Source organism: Triticum aestivum, chromosome 6D, assembly GCF_018294505.1.
Source record: "Triticum aestivum cultivar Chinese Spring chromosome 6D, IWGSC CS RefSeq v2.1, whole genome shotgun sequence".
NCBI lineage: Eukaryota > Viridiplantae > Streptophyta > Magnoliopsida > Poales > Poaceae > Triticum > Triticum aestivum.
Genome location: NC_057811.1, coordinates 6743784 through 6760516, shown reverse-complemented (window position 1 = coordinate 6760516; position 16733 = coordinate 6743784). Strand labels below are relative to the sequence as shown.

Here is a 16733-nt window from a genome sequence, read left to right as displayed (position 1 = left end):
TCTAGAGATACTTCCTCAACCAATGATGCGACCCAGGGACCTTCATGCAAAAACTAGGCACCTGCATGCAAGAGTCGGGGACCTGCATGTGAATAGTGATTCATCAAGGACTTGACAGCTGCTCGCACAGCGGCTGCCGCCCGATTTGCATGCAGCAAAGATGAACGTGCATGGAGGTTTCTCAAATATTTCCAAGCACACCCTACTGGGCCCCGCTTATTTAAAAAATACGTCAGTCATTAATGATCTCTAAATGAAGAATATGCATGATGATTATGAATATGCATGACAACCATAGTAAGGGTGAAGAATCATATTCATCCTACAATGAGGACCAACGCTTGCTAAAATCACCTCGATGAAGGTATTTAAGCAAGTAAAGGAGCTGGTCGAGGGGCGAGGTGGGACTATTTTTAGTTACACGAGAACAACGCGCGAGATCGTACGCGACGTGGGCCGTCCGGAGCTGCAACATCGGATGGGCCGGTGTTTGGGTCGACGTAGGAAAATGGCCTGCCATGCATGAGCCATGCAGACCGTGGGATCGCGCGGGAGATCCGTCTGGCGGCCGTGCGTGCGTGCAGAAATACATCACAAAAATTATTCTACTCGAAAATAACAAGTGCTCCATGCTAGCCCTTATTCCTGTTCGAAATACATCATCATTCTTAAAGTTGGACATCAAATGATACACACAGAAAATGAAAACGAAAGATGTCGAACTAATACAGTAACATGGCAGTACAACCGCACTTCACTAAATTACTGTCACGATGAAATAGAATGTAAAGACCACGTCACACAAAGCTGAATGGCACACGACTTTCTCTGGCTCATCGTCAGTTCATGCTGTATGTAGACATCACAGTTCAGCCTCGAGATCCTACACAGAAGAATAGAATAAATCACATGGACATCAATTATGAGTAAAACACATGCAAAAAATAAATATGAACATATTTCGTACCTCTAGCAATTTAGCGCATTTACGTCGATTGTGACCAGGATTCTTGCAATAGCCACAGATATTCTGTGATCTTGACTTCTTTGTCTTTGCCTGCAGCCTTTTCTTCGGTGCACCTCGGCCTAGCACATGCACGGGATCCAGAACCTTATCAACTTTCTCCGAGTGCGGCATCAACGGGCCAAACCTAATGCTGTTATGCTGAGCATTAGTTGACTCCTTGCTGTCAGCTTGTTCAAAACTTGATTGCTTGCCATGATGTTGTGCTTCCAAAAGCATCTTTAGACGGTGATAGTCCTCATCAGAGTGGCATGCCTTGAAACTTGCGGCGTGACTACAATTCTGCAACTCGCGGTACCTCTGCAGGCTTACCGAATAGTCATACATCTGGTTTTTCCTGGTAGGTGCGTATGCACATTTTGCATTCATAGTCCACCTAGTGGGAACGCAACAACTGGGCAGAATTGTTTGTTTTAAAATCCCCAATATGTAAAAAATGTGGGAACATGGTGTGCCTGCGCATTCCAGCTTACGGCAAGAACAACTCACCCTGTGCAAAAGACCTCCTTGCTCTTCAATGCGCACTCCAAACTTTTTATCCATTCTTTCCTGCTTGGACACAACATAAGTGGAATCTTCTGATCCATCTAGTATCTCTCTGATCTGACATTTGCTGACAGCATCTATGCTCCATAAGACCATCTTAAAGACACTAGGTGTGAAAATTGTTGCGGCGTGTTTCTCAAGCGGCGAAGCATTTTCCTCTGTAAATGGAACGGACTGCAAGGCTTCGACGTCTTGGAGAGCTTCGTTAATCCATCGCGACGCAAGGCAACGCTCATAGTGCTCTAGCATTTCAAACAACGACATCTTACCCTCAAGATGCGTATGTAGCACAGAGTTCAAGCTCTCACTCCTCTGATTGCTGCTCAATCCTAGGTAACAACGCCCCTCAAGATATGGAGCACACCACAACTTTCTCATCTGATACATCTGATGCAGCCAAGACTCCTCACTGGTTACTTTATTCCGTTGTAAGAATTGTATCCATTTTATCTCATGCTCTTCAATGAAAGAAGTATCATAAATGAAAGATCTGAATTCCTCCTTTACGTCGTCATCATGCAGATGGCGTACAATGTTCTGCTGAATGTGCCATATACATAGTCTATGGTTTGAGTCTGGCCAGACCACCCTGATTGCTCTCTGCATTGCAAGGTCCCCATCTGTGATCACAGATATCGGATGCTTCTGTGCCATGAAATCAAAAAAGGTCCGCAACATCCACTCGTATGCCTGGCTTGTTTCATGAGAAATTATACCACAGCCAAAAATAACAGTGTTGCGGTGGTGATTCAACCCGACAAACGGCACGAATGGCAGATTGTATTTGTTGGTTCTGTATGTGCTATCGAAAACAATGACGTCTCCGAAAGCCTCGTAGTCAAGTCGCGATTGACTATCAGCCCAGAACAGTCCCTTCACATGGCCATGCTCGTCTACCAAGTACTTGAAGAAAAAATCCACATCTCGCTCTCGCCTCGCCATCATGTGCATGATCACCGTATTAGCATCACCGGCACTGATTGTCTCCTGCTTATTAGCATGGCAGAAATTATAAATGTCCCTCTTTATGCATCCAACCTTATCAAATCGACCGTATTGAAAGCACAAAATATCCATAATACGGTATTTGCGGATCCCACATTTTTCCATGTCCGCAATGTCCGCTTTCTGCTCATCGCTAATTCGTCTGTGCGAACGCATCAGACAAGAAAGATCCCGTGGGGCTAGAGGATGGCTGTGCTCATCGATGAAATCCTTGACAAACCACCGACCGGTTTCCTCCTGTCTCGTAATGACCAATTTAGCATTACACCCAACACGAGTTAAACTTCGTGGCCTCCTCTTTCTATCTTCCATCTTTCTTTTCATGTGCTTCTCTTCGCGAAACCCTTGACGACTACACACAATTTTCCTTAAAATTATGTATTTGTTGGATCCATCCCACTCAACGTAGCTTCTCCGCACACTAAAACCTTTTTCAAGAGCATATTTGTTGTAGAATTCATAGCCTTCGACCTCACTATCAAACATCTTGCTGACAACATTTAGATACTCGAACATACTCTCATCACTTGCATACGCCATGTCTTCCTGCATATGACATGTGAGGGAAACCAATCATCAACATCTTTCTGTTTATCAATGTTGCAGGTGTAAAATAGCTCATAGGCAAAGACAAGTGCATGGAAAAGACTTTGCTCGTTTGACATGTGAGGGAAACCAATCATCAACGCCCAACAAGTACTATCCTAGCATGGATGATGACTCTAATAAACTCAAGTTTAATTCCCCGCAAGATCGGACGGCTAATAAAAATCAGACGTGATCAGAGATGTAAGTACTGCTAAATTGAATTGCATGCACTAGGGAAACCTAAATTGATGATGACTAAACAAATCTAAGTAGGAAGTGCAGGCTACGAATCAAAGTAAGTTGAGATTCAGGCGATTGATACCTTAAGATGCAAGTCCGGAAGCGATGGGATCAGTGGGGGGCTTTCTCCTATACCGCCGCCGCCGTCGCCACCGACACTGCCGCCGCAGATGTCACGCCTTATTCTTCTTCCTGCCGCCGACCACGTCTTTTATAGTGAAGGGGACCAGGAGGAGGACGAGAACGACGCCGACGACGGTGAATTGGTTCCTCTCGCCGGGCTCGTCGGACAGAAGGAAGAGGACGAGAAGGAGGACTTGACCGAGCTACTAGATCTAGACGTGGTTCTGGTCGTGGACGTGATCGGTTGAAATTTATTTTTACCCTGGACCATTATGCCCTTCTCTGATTAAACTAATTAAGTTAATTCATTTTTAATCCCCCACCAGATCGGACGGCTAATAAAAATCGAAGGGGTAAGTACTTGAAAGTACTCCCAGTACCGCCCCAATCACCGTAAAGGAGCTCATAAGCCGCACCATTAACTGAAAAGGTGCTAAAAATTTATCTTCCATTTTGTTTGGTCAGGAAATCACTAAGAGGTGCATGGCTCTAGAAGTGAAGCAGAAGCAGCAGAAGACAGCTCCAGGCCTCCAGTAACTAGCCTACCAAGCATTATTCATATCTCGAAACATTACGAGCCTTGTTTCAGGGTGATGTTGCGTAATTTGCCTCTCACGGTGAATACCTCCGAGCTGGAACTTAGCGCCGAGGTGCTCTACGACAAAGATACCAAGTGCTCCCAGGGTGTCGGTTTCATAAACATGTCGACGGTGCATGCTCATCCGCAAGATGCTGTAGATGCTTTCGGTAAAATGTTTTTGGATGGATGCAGTCTTGAGGTTACGTTGGTCAAGCAGGGACGGCCACGGTACCACCAACGACGTCGTCTTCCATCATAACATCACAACTACATGTACCTTGATCTTTTTGCTCGTATTTGTATCCAAGAAGATCCGTCTGTTACTCCAAGTTGATATGATCTCTGTATGCATAATTGGCTGCCTCTCTAAATCGATTATGTAGAATGTTTTTACTCATGCGTTACAACGATTTTGCGGGGGACTGAAATTACAATGATTTTACTCATGCGTTACAACGAGCTTGATTTTGCAATCTTTCTCGCCCATCTATTGTAGATTCCTCAAAATGAGAGGCATCCCAAGCCTTGGTGTCAAAGACAGAAGATACTTTGGCTTGTGAACATACTCCGGGGAGAGGGAGAAGGAGAACTTGCTGAGGATCATTGCCATGACAACCTGCACTTGCACGATGCCAAAGTTCTGACCAGTGCAAACTCTCGGGCCTAGAGAGAAAGTCAAGAGCGCCTTGGAGTCTTTGGCAGCCTTTGTAACGCCCTGCTCGAACCTCATGGGGTTGAACTCGTTGGCGTCAGGGCCCCAAACTTCCTTGTCTCGATGTAGCATGCCGATGGGGATTGATATGATTGTTCCCTGGGGTACCGTGATGCCTCCGAGGACGGCGTCCGCGCCGGCCCTCCGTTGTATGTACACGACCGGAGGGTAGAGACGCGATGTCTCGAGCAATACCATGTGTAGCTGCATAAGTAGAACAGGCACAGAGCATGCTCACAACACATTAGTTATTCCCTCTTTGCAAAATTACACTACATACAAAAATTTCAAAAGTTAAATTTTGTAACATTTGGCCAACCTATTATAGAAACAATATGAACATTTACGATATTGAATAATATTCATTCGAAAATATATGAAAAATTAATGATATTGACAGTTGAAATGTACGCACCAGCTTCAGTTTGGCGAGAATATCGGCGTTGGGTATCACATCATCGCCGTCCCCGCCTGGGAACTCCCTGAGGACCTCTTCCCTGACCTTGTCCTGCCACTGGGGGTGCACCGCAAGCAGGAACATGGCCCAGACGAGGAGGGTGGCCGTGGTTTCCTGCCCTGCGGCGAAGAAGGTCTTGCACTCATCAATCACCTCGTCGGTTGTCAGTGTATCGCCGCCGCTCCCTTGCCGGTTCGGCGTCCACGCCTCTAACAGCAGCCCGAGCAGGTCGTCCCCACAGCCGCCGGTGTCTCCTCGACCATATTTGGCTCCATCTGCGGCCAGCCGTGCCTGCATGATCGACATGATCTTGCTTCTTAGCTGTTTGTTCAGACGTCGAACGTGCAAGTTACGCCGAGTCGGCAGATACCTGAAGTGAACGGCACAAGATTAACATGGTTGATGTCATGAGCTTGGATTCGGAGCTGGTCTGTAAGCAAATACAGTAGTACTCTACCAGAGTATTGGAGCATCCAGCGTGGAGGCAGTGGCGATCTTTTGCATCTCCCGCATCAAGACGATGACCTCCTCGACATCCTGGTGGCTTGTGCCGAAGGCGACGCGTCCGTTTATCTTTGCGGTCAAGTCGTTGAAGGCGTGGATCATGTCAATCTCAGCTGCTTTCTTGACGCCGTTGCTTTGGTGTATCTGCTCGCGCCATTGTTGCATCATCCGCCTTGTGACCTCTGCCGTCACCGCCGACATGCTCTACACACGTGGTAAATCATCAGCCAACTAACCGGTGTAGTGTTACAACACTAACAATGCTCACACATCGGGTGCATTTATAGGAGAAGTCTATAAGCGCAAGTATAATGAAGACTAATCTAATAGCCAGCCTTGTAATCAACCTTGATGTTATTTAATAATTATCACCTTTTTTGTGCTGTTATTAATAGCTATCACCGGACTACACTATTAGCCATGCTCTAACCTTGATCTTCTCATAGTTGAAAGCAGGAAGGACTACTTTCCGGTGCCGCTTCCAGTCGTCACCGTTTATCAATATGACGCCGTTGCCGAAGAGGGATTTCAGCACGGGGATCATGAAGTCCTTCTGATACAGGCCCGTCCGGTCTGTGAGCACTTGCTTTATCAGCTGCAGGTCCACAGAGAAGATGGCCGGGATCGGCCCGATCCAGAACAGGAACGTTCTGCCTGAACGAACAAAAAACAATTATGAATACTATATTCGAGAATTCATTAAATATGATTAAGGATAATGTTGCAACTAGATGTGCCACGACCAACCATCTCAATCCTAGCTTGTAGGATCATATTGTATCGAAAAATTCAGTTCCTCGAGGAATTTGGGCATAGGTAGCTATCAATTCAATCCAAAGAAAATGGAAAGTAGTCGTTTACCGTTAGTACTTTACCATAATCAGCGACCCATCTATGGAACTGCGGCAGCAGGATGGGCATGATGTCATGGCACTCGGCGTCGAGGGGCGGCACACCTCTCCGGCCAGCGATCAGTAGCCGCTTCGCCTCCGGCAAGGACCCGGCCAGGAACGTGTAGGGCGGCCCTCGGATCCCCTGCCTCGCGAACGACCGCGCCACGGCGCGCGGCCGCCACACGAGACGCCACAGCGCGAGCAGAAGCGTCAGGAGAGCGGCAAGCTGCAGGGCCGCCATGCCACCAGAGACTGATAAGGCGTGCGATCAAAGGTTCTATCTCACTGAAACCCAGCCGTGCGGCCAGCATGCGGTTGGCAGCATCGGCGCCGGTGCCATGCCTTTATCAGGGATGGTCGAGCCGAGTTGGTCAGCTGGCGTAATCCTGGACGAAACGGCAGCCAAAGTAATTCCAAACGGATGGCACCTCACACGTACGTATGGTCCGTAGGACTCGCACGCAACAGAATTTGGGATGCAGACAATTCCAAGATAGGGGCTGTGCGTCCGTCCACTCGCCTACTCTAGGTGTGAGGCCATGGTCACCTCCAACACTATTCGGTTGGTGGCTAACTCTTATCATTTCTGAGGCGTGGTTTACTTAGCGTTACAAATTGATGAATTTCCATGGTGCTTTATTATTAGCTCTACTAGAGTGTGATACACGACGAACTTCATGTGTGTCTATATATATATATATATATATATATATATATATATATATATATATATATATATATATATATATATATATATATATATATATATATATATATATATATATATATATATATATATATATATATATATATATATATATATATAGAACACTCCAAGTCACCACCGCGTCCTTCCTTGCTTCCCTTTCTCTCTAACACATTTCCTTATGCATGCACGTAAATAATGACCAACATGTTGATGTCGGCAAAATTCCATCTTATTTCCTAATATGGTTTAGCTCTCAGATAACAAACCTGATTTATCCGTTTTCGCCAACTTATAGGAGTTAGTTATCGAACTACTCACAAGTAGTTATCGAGTCCAAAACTACTGTCACAACAATTACTCATACTATAGCACTGCTATGGCGCTGACTCCAACCTAGACATGTGGGTAACTACAATTGTGTCAGGTTGGTAACTGTAGCATGGGCAGCTAGATAAGTACATAGTTGACATGTTGGTAACTATAACATGTGCAGTTGGGTAACTAAATAACTTGACATGTTGGTATCTCTAACTCGGATGTTGGATAAAATTGCAATAGTGATATGATACTAACCGTCATGTGGCAAATGTAAATGACACAAAGAACTAATTTTGGAACTCAGTAGTTACCAGCCACTAATATGTGATTTAACGGTCAATTCACAAGTAGTGATCGATCAACTAAAACTCATTGGACGACTTATTTTAGGACTCAAAAAGTTACTAGCCAGCAATATGTTTGTTACCGGACTATTGTTAGATAGTAATCAACTTCAACACAAGATCTCCTCTTGGATATGTTTGCTTAGACTTCTTTTCCTATCTAAAAACAAAGGGAAACGTTACCATCCAACCGGCCGATGACTGGCGCATATCCGTCACCTCCAGAGCCGTCCGATTTAATTTTAATCATACGACACGTAGCACTAGCAAGACGGGCCAACAAGTTTGCAACATTGGGCATGTTGCAAACACAAGTTTGTAACACAAGCTATGTTACAAACATACGAAGTCCCAACAAGTATCCAACGCGTTCATTTTTTTCATTGAATTTTTTTCTGCAACATCATCTTTGTTGCAAAAATCCTTCTGCAACATCATCTTTGTTACAAAAAAAAATTTTAACACAACTTTTTTTGCAACATGACCTTTGTTGCAAAAACAACGCTTATAAGAAAATAACACCTCACGCTTCGGTTGGTTTTGCAACGAAGCCGTTGTTTTAGGGCGAGCATCGCAACAACCATTTGTTGCAATTCACGACACACACGGTTGTGGAGATGCGATGGCTATTTTTGCGTCAATCGGATGGCCTCGGAGGCGGCCGATGTTTTCGTTTTATCCGTCGGTGGACGCGTAGCATCGCCCAAAAACAAAAGGGAAAAGACTTCCTAGCGTGTGGTCGCTGCAACGCTCAATTGTTGTTTGCCCGCAGCGCACCCCAGGACCCAGCCCCGTAAATCTCTCCCCACTTCTAATTAATTTATCTCCCCCCTATTTGACTGTGGGGGGCCACCCTAATTAATCACTCGTCCCCCTGATTTAACTGTGGGGCCAATGCTAATTAATCTCTCCCCCTGAGTTTAATTGTGGGGCCTAGTGATTAGTCTCTCCTTCCCGCTGAATTCAAATGCAGGCCCGTTGACTATTTCTTTTACTTGCTAATTTACTTGTGTGGTCCACTCATTACCAAAAGGTGGATGCATGCATGCATCTTGTGTTCGCAACGACGCACACAAAGAGAAAAGGAAGGACCAGTAGACGTAATAACCCATCGGGGAAAACAATTTGGTCCGAAATCGACCATCGCGGCGCGCACGCGAGTTAGCCACGCCCAAAAAAGGTTACCTGACAATAAGAGCTTGCCATGGATCTCATGGATGGGACAATAGATAGGAGGATACCAAAGAGGGCAAGTGTGGAGAGAGATGGGGCTTTAGGGATCCTTTATGGAGGTTAAAGATATGTTGAAACCGGCAGGCTGCATGGCGAAGATATGGAAGGAGAAGAGTAAAACTGAGTAATCCTTGAGTCGGGCTGGTTTTAGGCTAGGTTTGAAAAACCAGTCATCAAAAGGTCAGCCCGAGCCTGGCCCAAAGCTCCAGCATTCATCAGTACGCAATCCCATGTGGGCCGATATATAAGCCCGAGGGCTGGCCCAAAGCCCGGGCACATTTGTTCGCACACATAAAAAAAATACCATTTCCGATTTATTTTTTCATGCAGATCAGAGAACAAATATATCAAGCATCATGCATGTGCAAACATACGCACATGGTTCGCCCCACAAAACAAAAGGCACATGGAGATCTAACTAATTCAAAAGTTTCAAATTCCAACTAATCATCCACACAGATCTAACTAATTCAATGTTGATAACCCCAACTAATAAGCCACACACACAAACATGGAGAATAGGAAACACATGCACACACGCACACTGGGAAAATCAATCAGACCAGAGGCTTGAAGTGTTAATCCAGCATGCGCGTTTAGAAGTAGGCTGCGCTCAAGAGAGAACAAAGAGCACCACACATTCTGTGTAGTCCCTGCAAAAGCCTTGATGCTAAATGCCTTATAGAGACAGGACTGTTGTGGTAAGAAGAATCAGATGGTTTCATGGCCTTAGTGAGAAGACTAGCCATACAGAAAAATCAGATGCTTAAATCAGAAGACACAAAGAGATATCTTCAGCGGGATCGTTCACAGCCACTCAGGAGGTACTGCTGGTGATTGCTAGGTCAGCGTCAAGTCGTACGCATTTTTGGGCTAACTGCCAATCAGAGAGTGCTAACTGCTAATCATACAATAAAGCCATGAGAAGCTGGCCCTACAACAATAATGTGCATTTTTACAAACTTGCAACAATCATGTTCAAACCCTTGTTGGAAGACGACAACAGGGAGCAGCACACATCGATGTCGATCTTTGGGAGTATTCTCTCTAGAGGAAACAACCTGATAGCCACAGCTCGTGTGACGGCTACAGCTGCTCTGCTCGTGCTGTCATGTGCTAGTGCAAGCAAGAAACCTTGTGGTCTATCTCTCTAGAATGGCCATCATTTGAAAGCAATAGAGCAGCGTTCGATTCTGATAGGTTGAAAGAAACAGTGCGAGTGATTTCTCGAAGATCGACGTACAGTTGTCACCCTGTCATCCGAGACTTCGAGTAGTAATTGGTCGTATACACGTTAAGGTCTCTTTGGGTCATAGAGAAATAGGAAAATCATAGAAAGTGAGATGAACATGTAACTCAATTCCTATAGGAACATAAATATCATTTGATGCATAGGGTAGGAATTTTTTTTTATCTAGACCAATGTTTTTTTCCCATTTGAAATGTGAAGGATTAATTTCTATCATACATGGAATCCATTCCTACAAAGCAAAGAGCTACAAAGGATTAATTTTTTTTTTTGTATTTTTCCAGCATTTGTTTTGATTTTTTTTATTCAACACGGGTGCAGATGAGCCCGGGCTCAGAAAAAGATTTCCCATTTTCCATTGAAAATCCCATCCTATACTATTCCTACAAACCAAAAGAGGCCTGAGAGGAGCTGAGTGCTATACACATTTATTTGTTACCTCGGACGCTTCATACAATCATAAGGTATTTTTTTTTTTGATACAACCATACAAATGGAGAAAATAATTAAAACATCAGAGAGAGAAAGCACAAGAGCCACCCGCGCTACTGCTTGTGGTGCCCCACCCATATGATGATGATGGGCTCAAGTTGGGCATAAGAAGTTAGCCCATCTAGATATGTTTCTTTACAGTGTTGACCAAAGAGACCCAATACGCTGTTTTTTTGTTTTTTTTTCTATAAAATTGTTTTTATGATGCTCAAAGTATTAGTGGTAAAGAGGAGGAGGATCAGAGAGGGACAAAGGTGGCGTACAGTAGAGAAGAGTCATAGGGAGAAGACTGGTTTTCTTTCAGGTTACTGCTGGAGTTGGGGGTTAATTTTGGTCAAAAGAAGATCCAATGGTTATTGTTTATCTTTTAATTCGAGTGAAATGCACCAATAGTCCACGAACTCAATGTTTGGACTAGTGGCGCATTTCACTTGTTTAATTGACGATGAACTAAATTAATGGCTGGATGTTTCTAACTTTTCTTGACATTTTCGAGCTTAATTATACCTTTTTCTGGCTAGCTTGTTAAGTACTTTTAATATATAATAGGTGTTGGTCAAAGAGGCCAAATACACCCAGCTCTTTATTTTTATTTTATTTACAAAATATTTTTTAGAAGAAATTTAATTTACTTTATGTCATTTCATTTTTATTATAACATTTTCGGGTGGACATGGAACATTTTTTCTCATGAAGCTGGAACATTCTTCTTTTCTCATGAAGTTAGAATATTCTTTCCCATAGAAAAATGGGTAGAATCACATAGATGGTCCGTTCATAATTTGATTAAGAGCAATATGGGCACTTCAAGAAATCCAGATGAGTTGGCGAGAATTTCTCTAGTGGAAAAAACTAGTAGTGATATTCCAAAAGACGATGGCCCAACAAAGACAATGTTGGCATTTACTTTTACAATGTGAGCAGTGATCAAATCATCATTTACTACATAGCCTCTGCTAGTGTAGATGAAGATCAAGTTTTACTATAAATACTTATAATTCTTAAAATTGGAATAATTTGGTTATATATTTAAAGAGTGACTACCTATCACCCAAATGATTTTTTCATACAGTTTTTGGACCAATCGACCATAACAGTTCACTGTAATGGAAGCTGAAAACAGATCGACAATTAAGAAACAGATTGAAACCATAAAAGAAAAATAACCCAGACTGCCTTCGGCCTACGGGTGTGTGGCCCATCTGATCTGATTACTAGCATCTTTTTCCATCTTTTCTTCTTTCTAGTTTTCTATTTCCTTTTCCTTTTTTCCTTTTTTTCTTTTTTATTCTTCTTGGTTCGAACTTTTTTGTACTCGTGATTTTTTTTCAAAATCAATGAACATTTGTCTAAATTGCTGATCTCTTTTTTAAATTTAATGAACTATTTTCAAATTCAATGAACTTTTTTTAAAATTTGGTGAACTTTTTTCAAATTGGTGAGCTTTTTCAGAATCGATGATTTTTTTAAAAAATTAGATAAACTTTTAAATGAACTTTTCTTCAAATTCGATGACCTTATTTTCAAATTTGTGAATTGTTTGAAAATTAGTGAACTTTTTTCGATTTTTAATTTATTTCCAAAATCAATGAACATTTTTTAAAATGAATGAAATTTTTTGAAATAGATTTTTTCAAAAAAGAATTTATGAAAGTCAACTTGTCAACCAGTGAGGTGGCCAACTGGTTCAGTAGTCACCTAGGGAGGGTTCTCAAGCGAGTGGAACGCTTGACCCGCTCGCACTTCGCTGCACTGTAGCGAGATGGCATTGTTGGGCCGCAACCCACGAAGGAAGGTAGCGAGCGCCAGGGAACCTTTTCGGTGCCTGAAGCGCCGAATAGGAGGTCCCCACATGCCCATCGATCCTGCTTTGGTTGGAAGCCTCGAGTGCTAGGATATGCTGGACCTGCAGTCCTGGTTGAGTGCTACGAAGTTTTGAACGGTGAATCCTATTCAGCGCCCGCAGACTTCAAGGTAAAACAGTAACCGGAGGACCCCAGCGCTCAGGCGTGTGTCTATTGGGTTGGCCCATGTACCTTCTGCCAGTTCATGTTTTCACCAGCGTACAATTCGGCTTTTTTCTTTCTCGTTAGGCCCCCACGTGTGTGTACGGTGCAACGTGCGCATCTTGTTCCATCCGGGTTTCGCCTTGTTCTATGGTTATGTGTATAACTACTTTAATGTTCGGTTTTTCCTGGGTTTTTTCTTTCTATTTTTCCTTTTCCTTTTTTCATTAGTTTATTTTTCTTTTGGAAATTCACATTGTAATACATATGGACCGGCTTCAATTTTTTGACCTTTTTCTTAATTTATTTAAAAAAAATCGTGAACTTTACCCCAATTTGCAAACTTCTTTTCAAATTCCTGAACCTTTTTCGAATTTCCTGAAATTTTCACAATTCTTGTATGTTTTTCGAATTCATGATTTTTTCATATTCTCAATCTTTTCTCTAGTTCGTGAACCTTTATTGACTTCGTCAATTTTTTTCTAAGTTCATGAATGTTTTTAATCCATTGACTTCTTTCGATTTTCACCAATATTTTTCAAATTCACAAACTTTTTGACTTCGTGAACATTTTTTTGCTTGAACTATTTTGTATCCATGAACATTCTTCAATTTGCAAACCTTTTTTTTTCAAATTCATCAATATTATTGTCTTTGTGAACTGTTTTTGAATTCATGATTTTTTATTGGTTTTTCTTCTGAATTTCCAATGGTTGACAGGTCTATCAACTAGTCGAAGGAGGCGAGTGATCAAACCCGTGAACATTTTCAAATTTATGAACCTTTTATCACCCTCTATATCTTCAATTTTTTTTCAAATGATGCACTTTTTCTTAAATCCGTTGACACTTTTCTAAAACAATGAAACTTTTCAAACTTGCTTACTTTTTTCGAATTCATGAACCTTTTTTCATACCCATGATTTTTTTTAGATTTAGGAACTTTTTTCAAATCCTTGATCCTTTTTCAATCACCCGAACTTCTTTCCAGTCAGTGAACTTTTTTCCAATCCATGAACTTTTCTTCAACCGACGAACTTTTTTCAAATCCGTGAACTATTTTCGAATGTGTGAACTTTGAACCTTTTTAGAAATTCATGGATCTTTTTTAAACCCACAAGAATTTGCAATCTTTATCAAATACCATGAACATTTTTCCAATCGCCGAACTTTTTTCAACTCACTAATTTTTGCAAATTATTACCAGTGACTATTTTCATATTTGCAAACTTTTATTTTTGTGTTAAATTTTTTTAAGGCAATTGGTTTCTTTTCATATCCATCTTTTTTAAAATCCACCATGGATAGAGCGGAGCGAATGATGCTAGAGCGAGTGACTGAACAATTTTTTTATGGGAAGAGCGATCGAAGAGTTCACTCGCTAGGCATGAGCTCTCATTTGTTAGGCTGGCCTACGTAAGCGGCCACGTGGGCGCTAGTTTAGATACTGGCGCGTCAAGCACCATGCTCTCGTTCCATCGCAAAAAAAAGCACCAAGCTCTCGTGCTGGACTTGCTGTGTTGTAGTCCTCCACAGCGAGTATAACTCGCGTACATCACAGGTATGTGCCGGGCCATTAACGCATTTCTCGCATGGTCGCTCGCACGTTCAATGGGTTGTTCTTTTTTTTTTTTCCTGTATACAATAGTTGCACTGGTCCGGCTATTTTTTTTCCTTCGGTTCCTTTTGTATTTTCACCTGTTTTCTTTGGTTTTCCTTTTATTTGTTAGAAAGTTGGTTCTTTTGGTTTTTACAGGTTTTATTTGGTTTTTCTTATTTGTTTGTTATACTTTGATTTTTTTTGTTTCTTTGTTCATTTTACTTTATTTTTCTCGCTTTTTATTTCTGTTCTTTTAATTTTGTCAATTTCATTTTTTTGTTCAACACATTTTGAATTTTTTAAGTACATATTAAACATTTTTTGTATACATCATAAATATTTTTTATATGCACGTTCAAAATAATTAAATACATGATTAACAATTTTTGGAGACTTATATTTGATGATATCTACTTTTTTTTCATACTCATTTACATTTTTGATATATATGAATGTGGGCAAGATTATTCTAAAATTATTCATACTCTTTTTACAATTTTGTCATACTGATTTTATATTTTTGATAGATAAGAATGTGGGCAAGATTTTTGATATATAGGAATGTGGGCACTCAAACTAATTTTTGAAAACTTATATATATAATACATTATTCTAATACATGATTTTTTTAAAAACAAGATTAACTTTTTCTGAATAGATGGTCAACATTTTTAATACAAATTTTAAACAACTTCGAATGCTTGATTAAGTTTTTTGAAATACATGATTGCCAATTTTTTAGTATATGGTCAACATTTTTCAATACACCTTTAACATTTTTCAATGCTTGATTAACATTTTTCAAGTGAAGATTAATATTTTTTGAATACATGGTAACATTTTTCTATACACATTTAACATTTTTGAAATGTTTGATTAGCATTTTTTAATACAAGATTAACAATTTTTTCAAATGTTTCTTTATCATTTTTTAAATACTTGATCAAACTTTAATAAACAATGTATTTTTGGTATACATGAAAAATATTTCCCTATACACATTTAAAAAAAATTCAAATGCTTGGTTTACATTTTTTTTCAAGTGCTTAACATAAAGTGTTTTTGTTACATATTTATTTATAATATCTGAAACTATAAAGAAAGTAAAAAAATAACTTGAACAAAAAACAATGATGTGGCCTACCGTGCCCCTGGGCCAGTCCATCTCACGCCTTCTTTCAGGCGAGGCATTTGTTGGTCTGTCCATAGATGCGAGGTATAGCAGCGCCCCCCAACAAATTGCAAATGCGCAGCTCTCATATGTCCACGATGGTTGTTGGGCTTCGTCCATCAAGCCGATTTGTTCGGTCAATTGCTCTCTTTCAAAAAATCTCTTTGTTCACCGAGGTATATGCACTGTTTCGGTTTATGTATCGGGCGAAACGCCCGTCCGCGTGGGACGTGAGTAAGTGTTTATCTTTTATGATTTTTTTTCAAAAAATTGGAAAACGAAAAATAATTATTTTTTATATTATAATTATATAAAATGTTGAAGAATTAAATTTTTCTAGGAAAATCAAAAAGGTGTTCACGTATTTTATAAAAATGTTCACAAACTTCAAAAATGTTTAGGATTTTTTTGAAAACAAAAGGTTATAAATTAAAAAATATTCAGGAATTTTAAAATTGTTCAAGAATTAAAATGTTATGAGGCAGGACCAGGCCGGTAGGTAGTTTTGTCAAATAGATGAACATGTCAAGTAGTTCGCTTCCAATACTGAACTTCTAGTTCGAACACGACAGAAGAAATTTCACCCACTATAATCTCAAGCAATTTTTTTTTCTTAACCAAGGGCCTGGAAGGGGCTAGAAACTGCATTGCATGCATTACTTGTAGTACAGAGACACATGACAGTTTACAAACAATTTTAGAAACAAGTCCATATGTAACCCCAAACAGAGAAAGCAAATCATAATTGGGTCAATTTCAGCTCCGACGCAGATCCTACCACAACGACTTCGGGGATGAAACCACTTGGATAGTGGCAGCCTCTGTTTCTCTGGAGAAGAAGAAGCATTGAACGTCGTGCAGACGTTGACCAGCCTAACCTTTGGCAGTACAACTAGGAGGAAGAAGAAGGTTCGAACTTCGTCCAGAAAGAGATGGTGAG

General features: G+C 41.1%; 1 protein-coding gene across 1 annotated transcript; it reads right to left on the bottom strand.

Moving 5' to 3' along the window:
- Positions 1-4451: 4451 nt before the first annotated feature.
- Positions 4452-7040, bottom strand: LOC123142961 (cytochrome P450 709B2). The gene is made up of 5 exons (XM_044561681.1): positions 6655-7040; positions 6210-6433; positions 5733-5983; positions 5234-5645; positions 4452-5022 (listed from the first exon to the last, which is right to left on the bottom strand). The coding sequence occupies exons 1-5, from the start codon at positions 6911-6913 to the stop codon at positions 4594-4596; spliced, it is 1575 nt and encodes a 524-aa protein (XP_044417616.1). The 5' UTR covers positions 6914-7040; the 3' UTR covers positions 4452-4593.
- Positions 7041-16733: the final 9693 nt, after the last annotated feature.

Excerpts from the sequence above, each read along its gene's own strand:
- LOC123142961 (XM_044561681.1), bottom strand. The coding sequence starts at position 6,913 with ATGGCGGCCCTGCAGCTTGCCGCTCTCCTGACGCTTCTGCTCGCGCTG. Across the intron at positions 5,646-5,732 it reads CTGGATGCTCCAATACTCTG|GTATCTGCCGACTCGGCGTA; the intron begins GTAGAGTACTAC and ends CGTTCACTTCAG. Across the intron at positions 5,023-5,233 it reads TTCTCGCCAAACTGAAGCTG|CTACACATGGTATTGCTCGA; the intron begins GTGCGTACATTT and ends CTACTTATGCAG.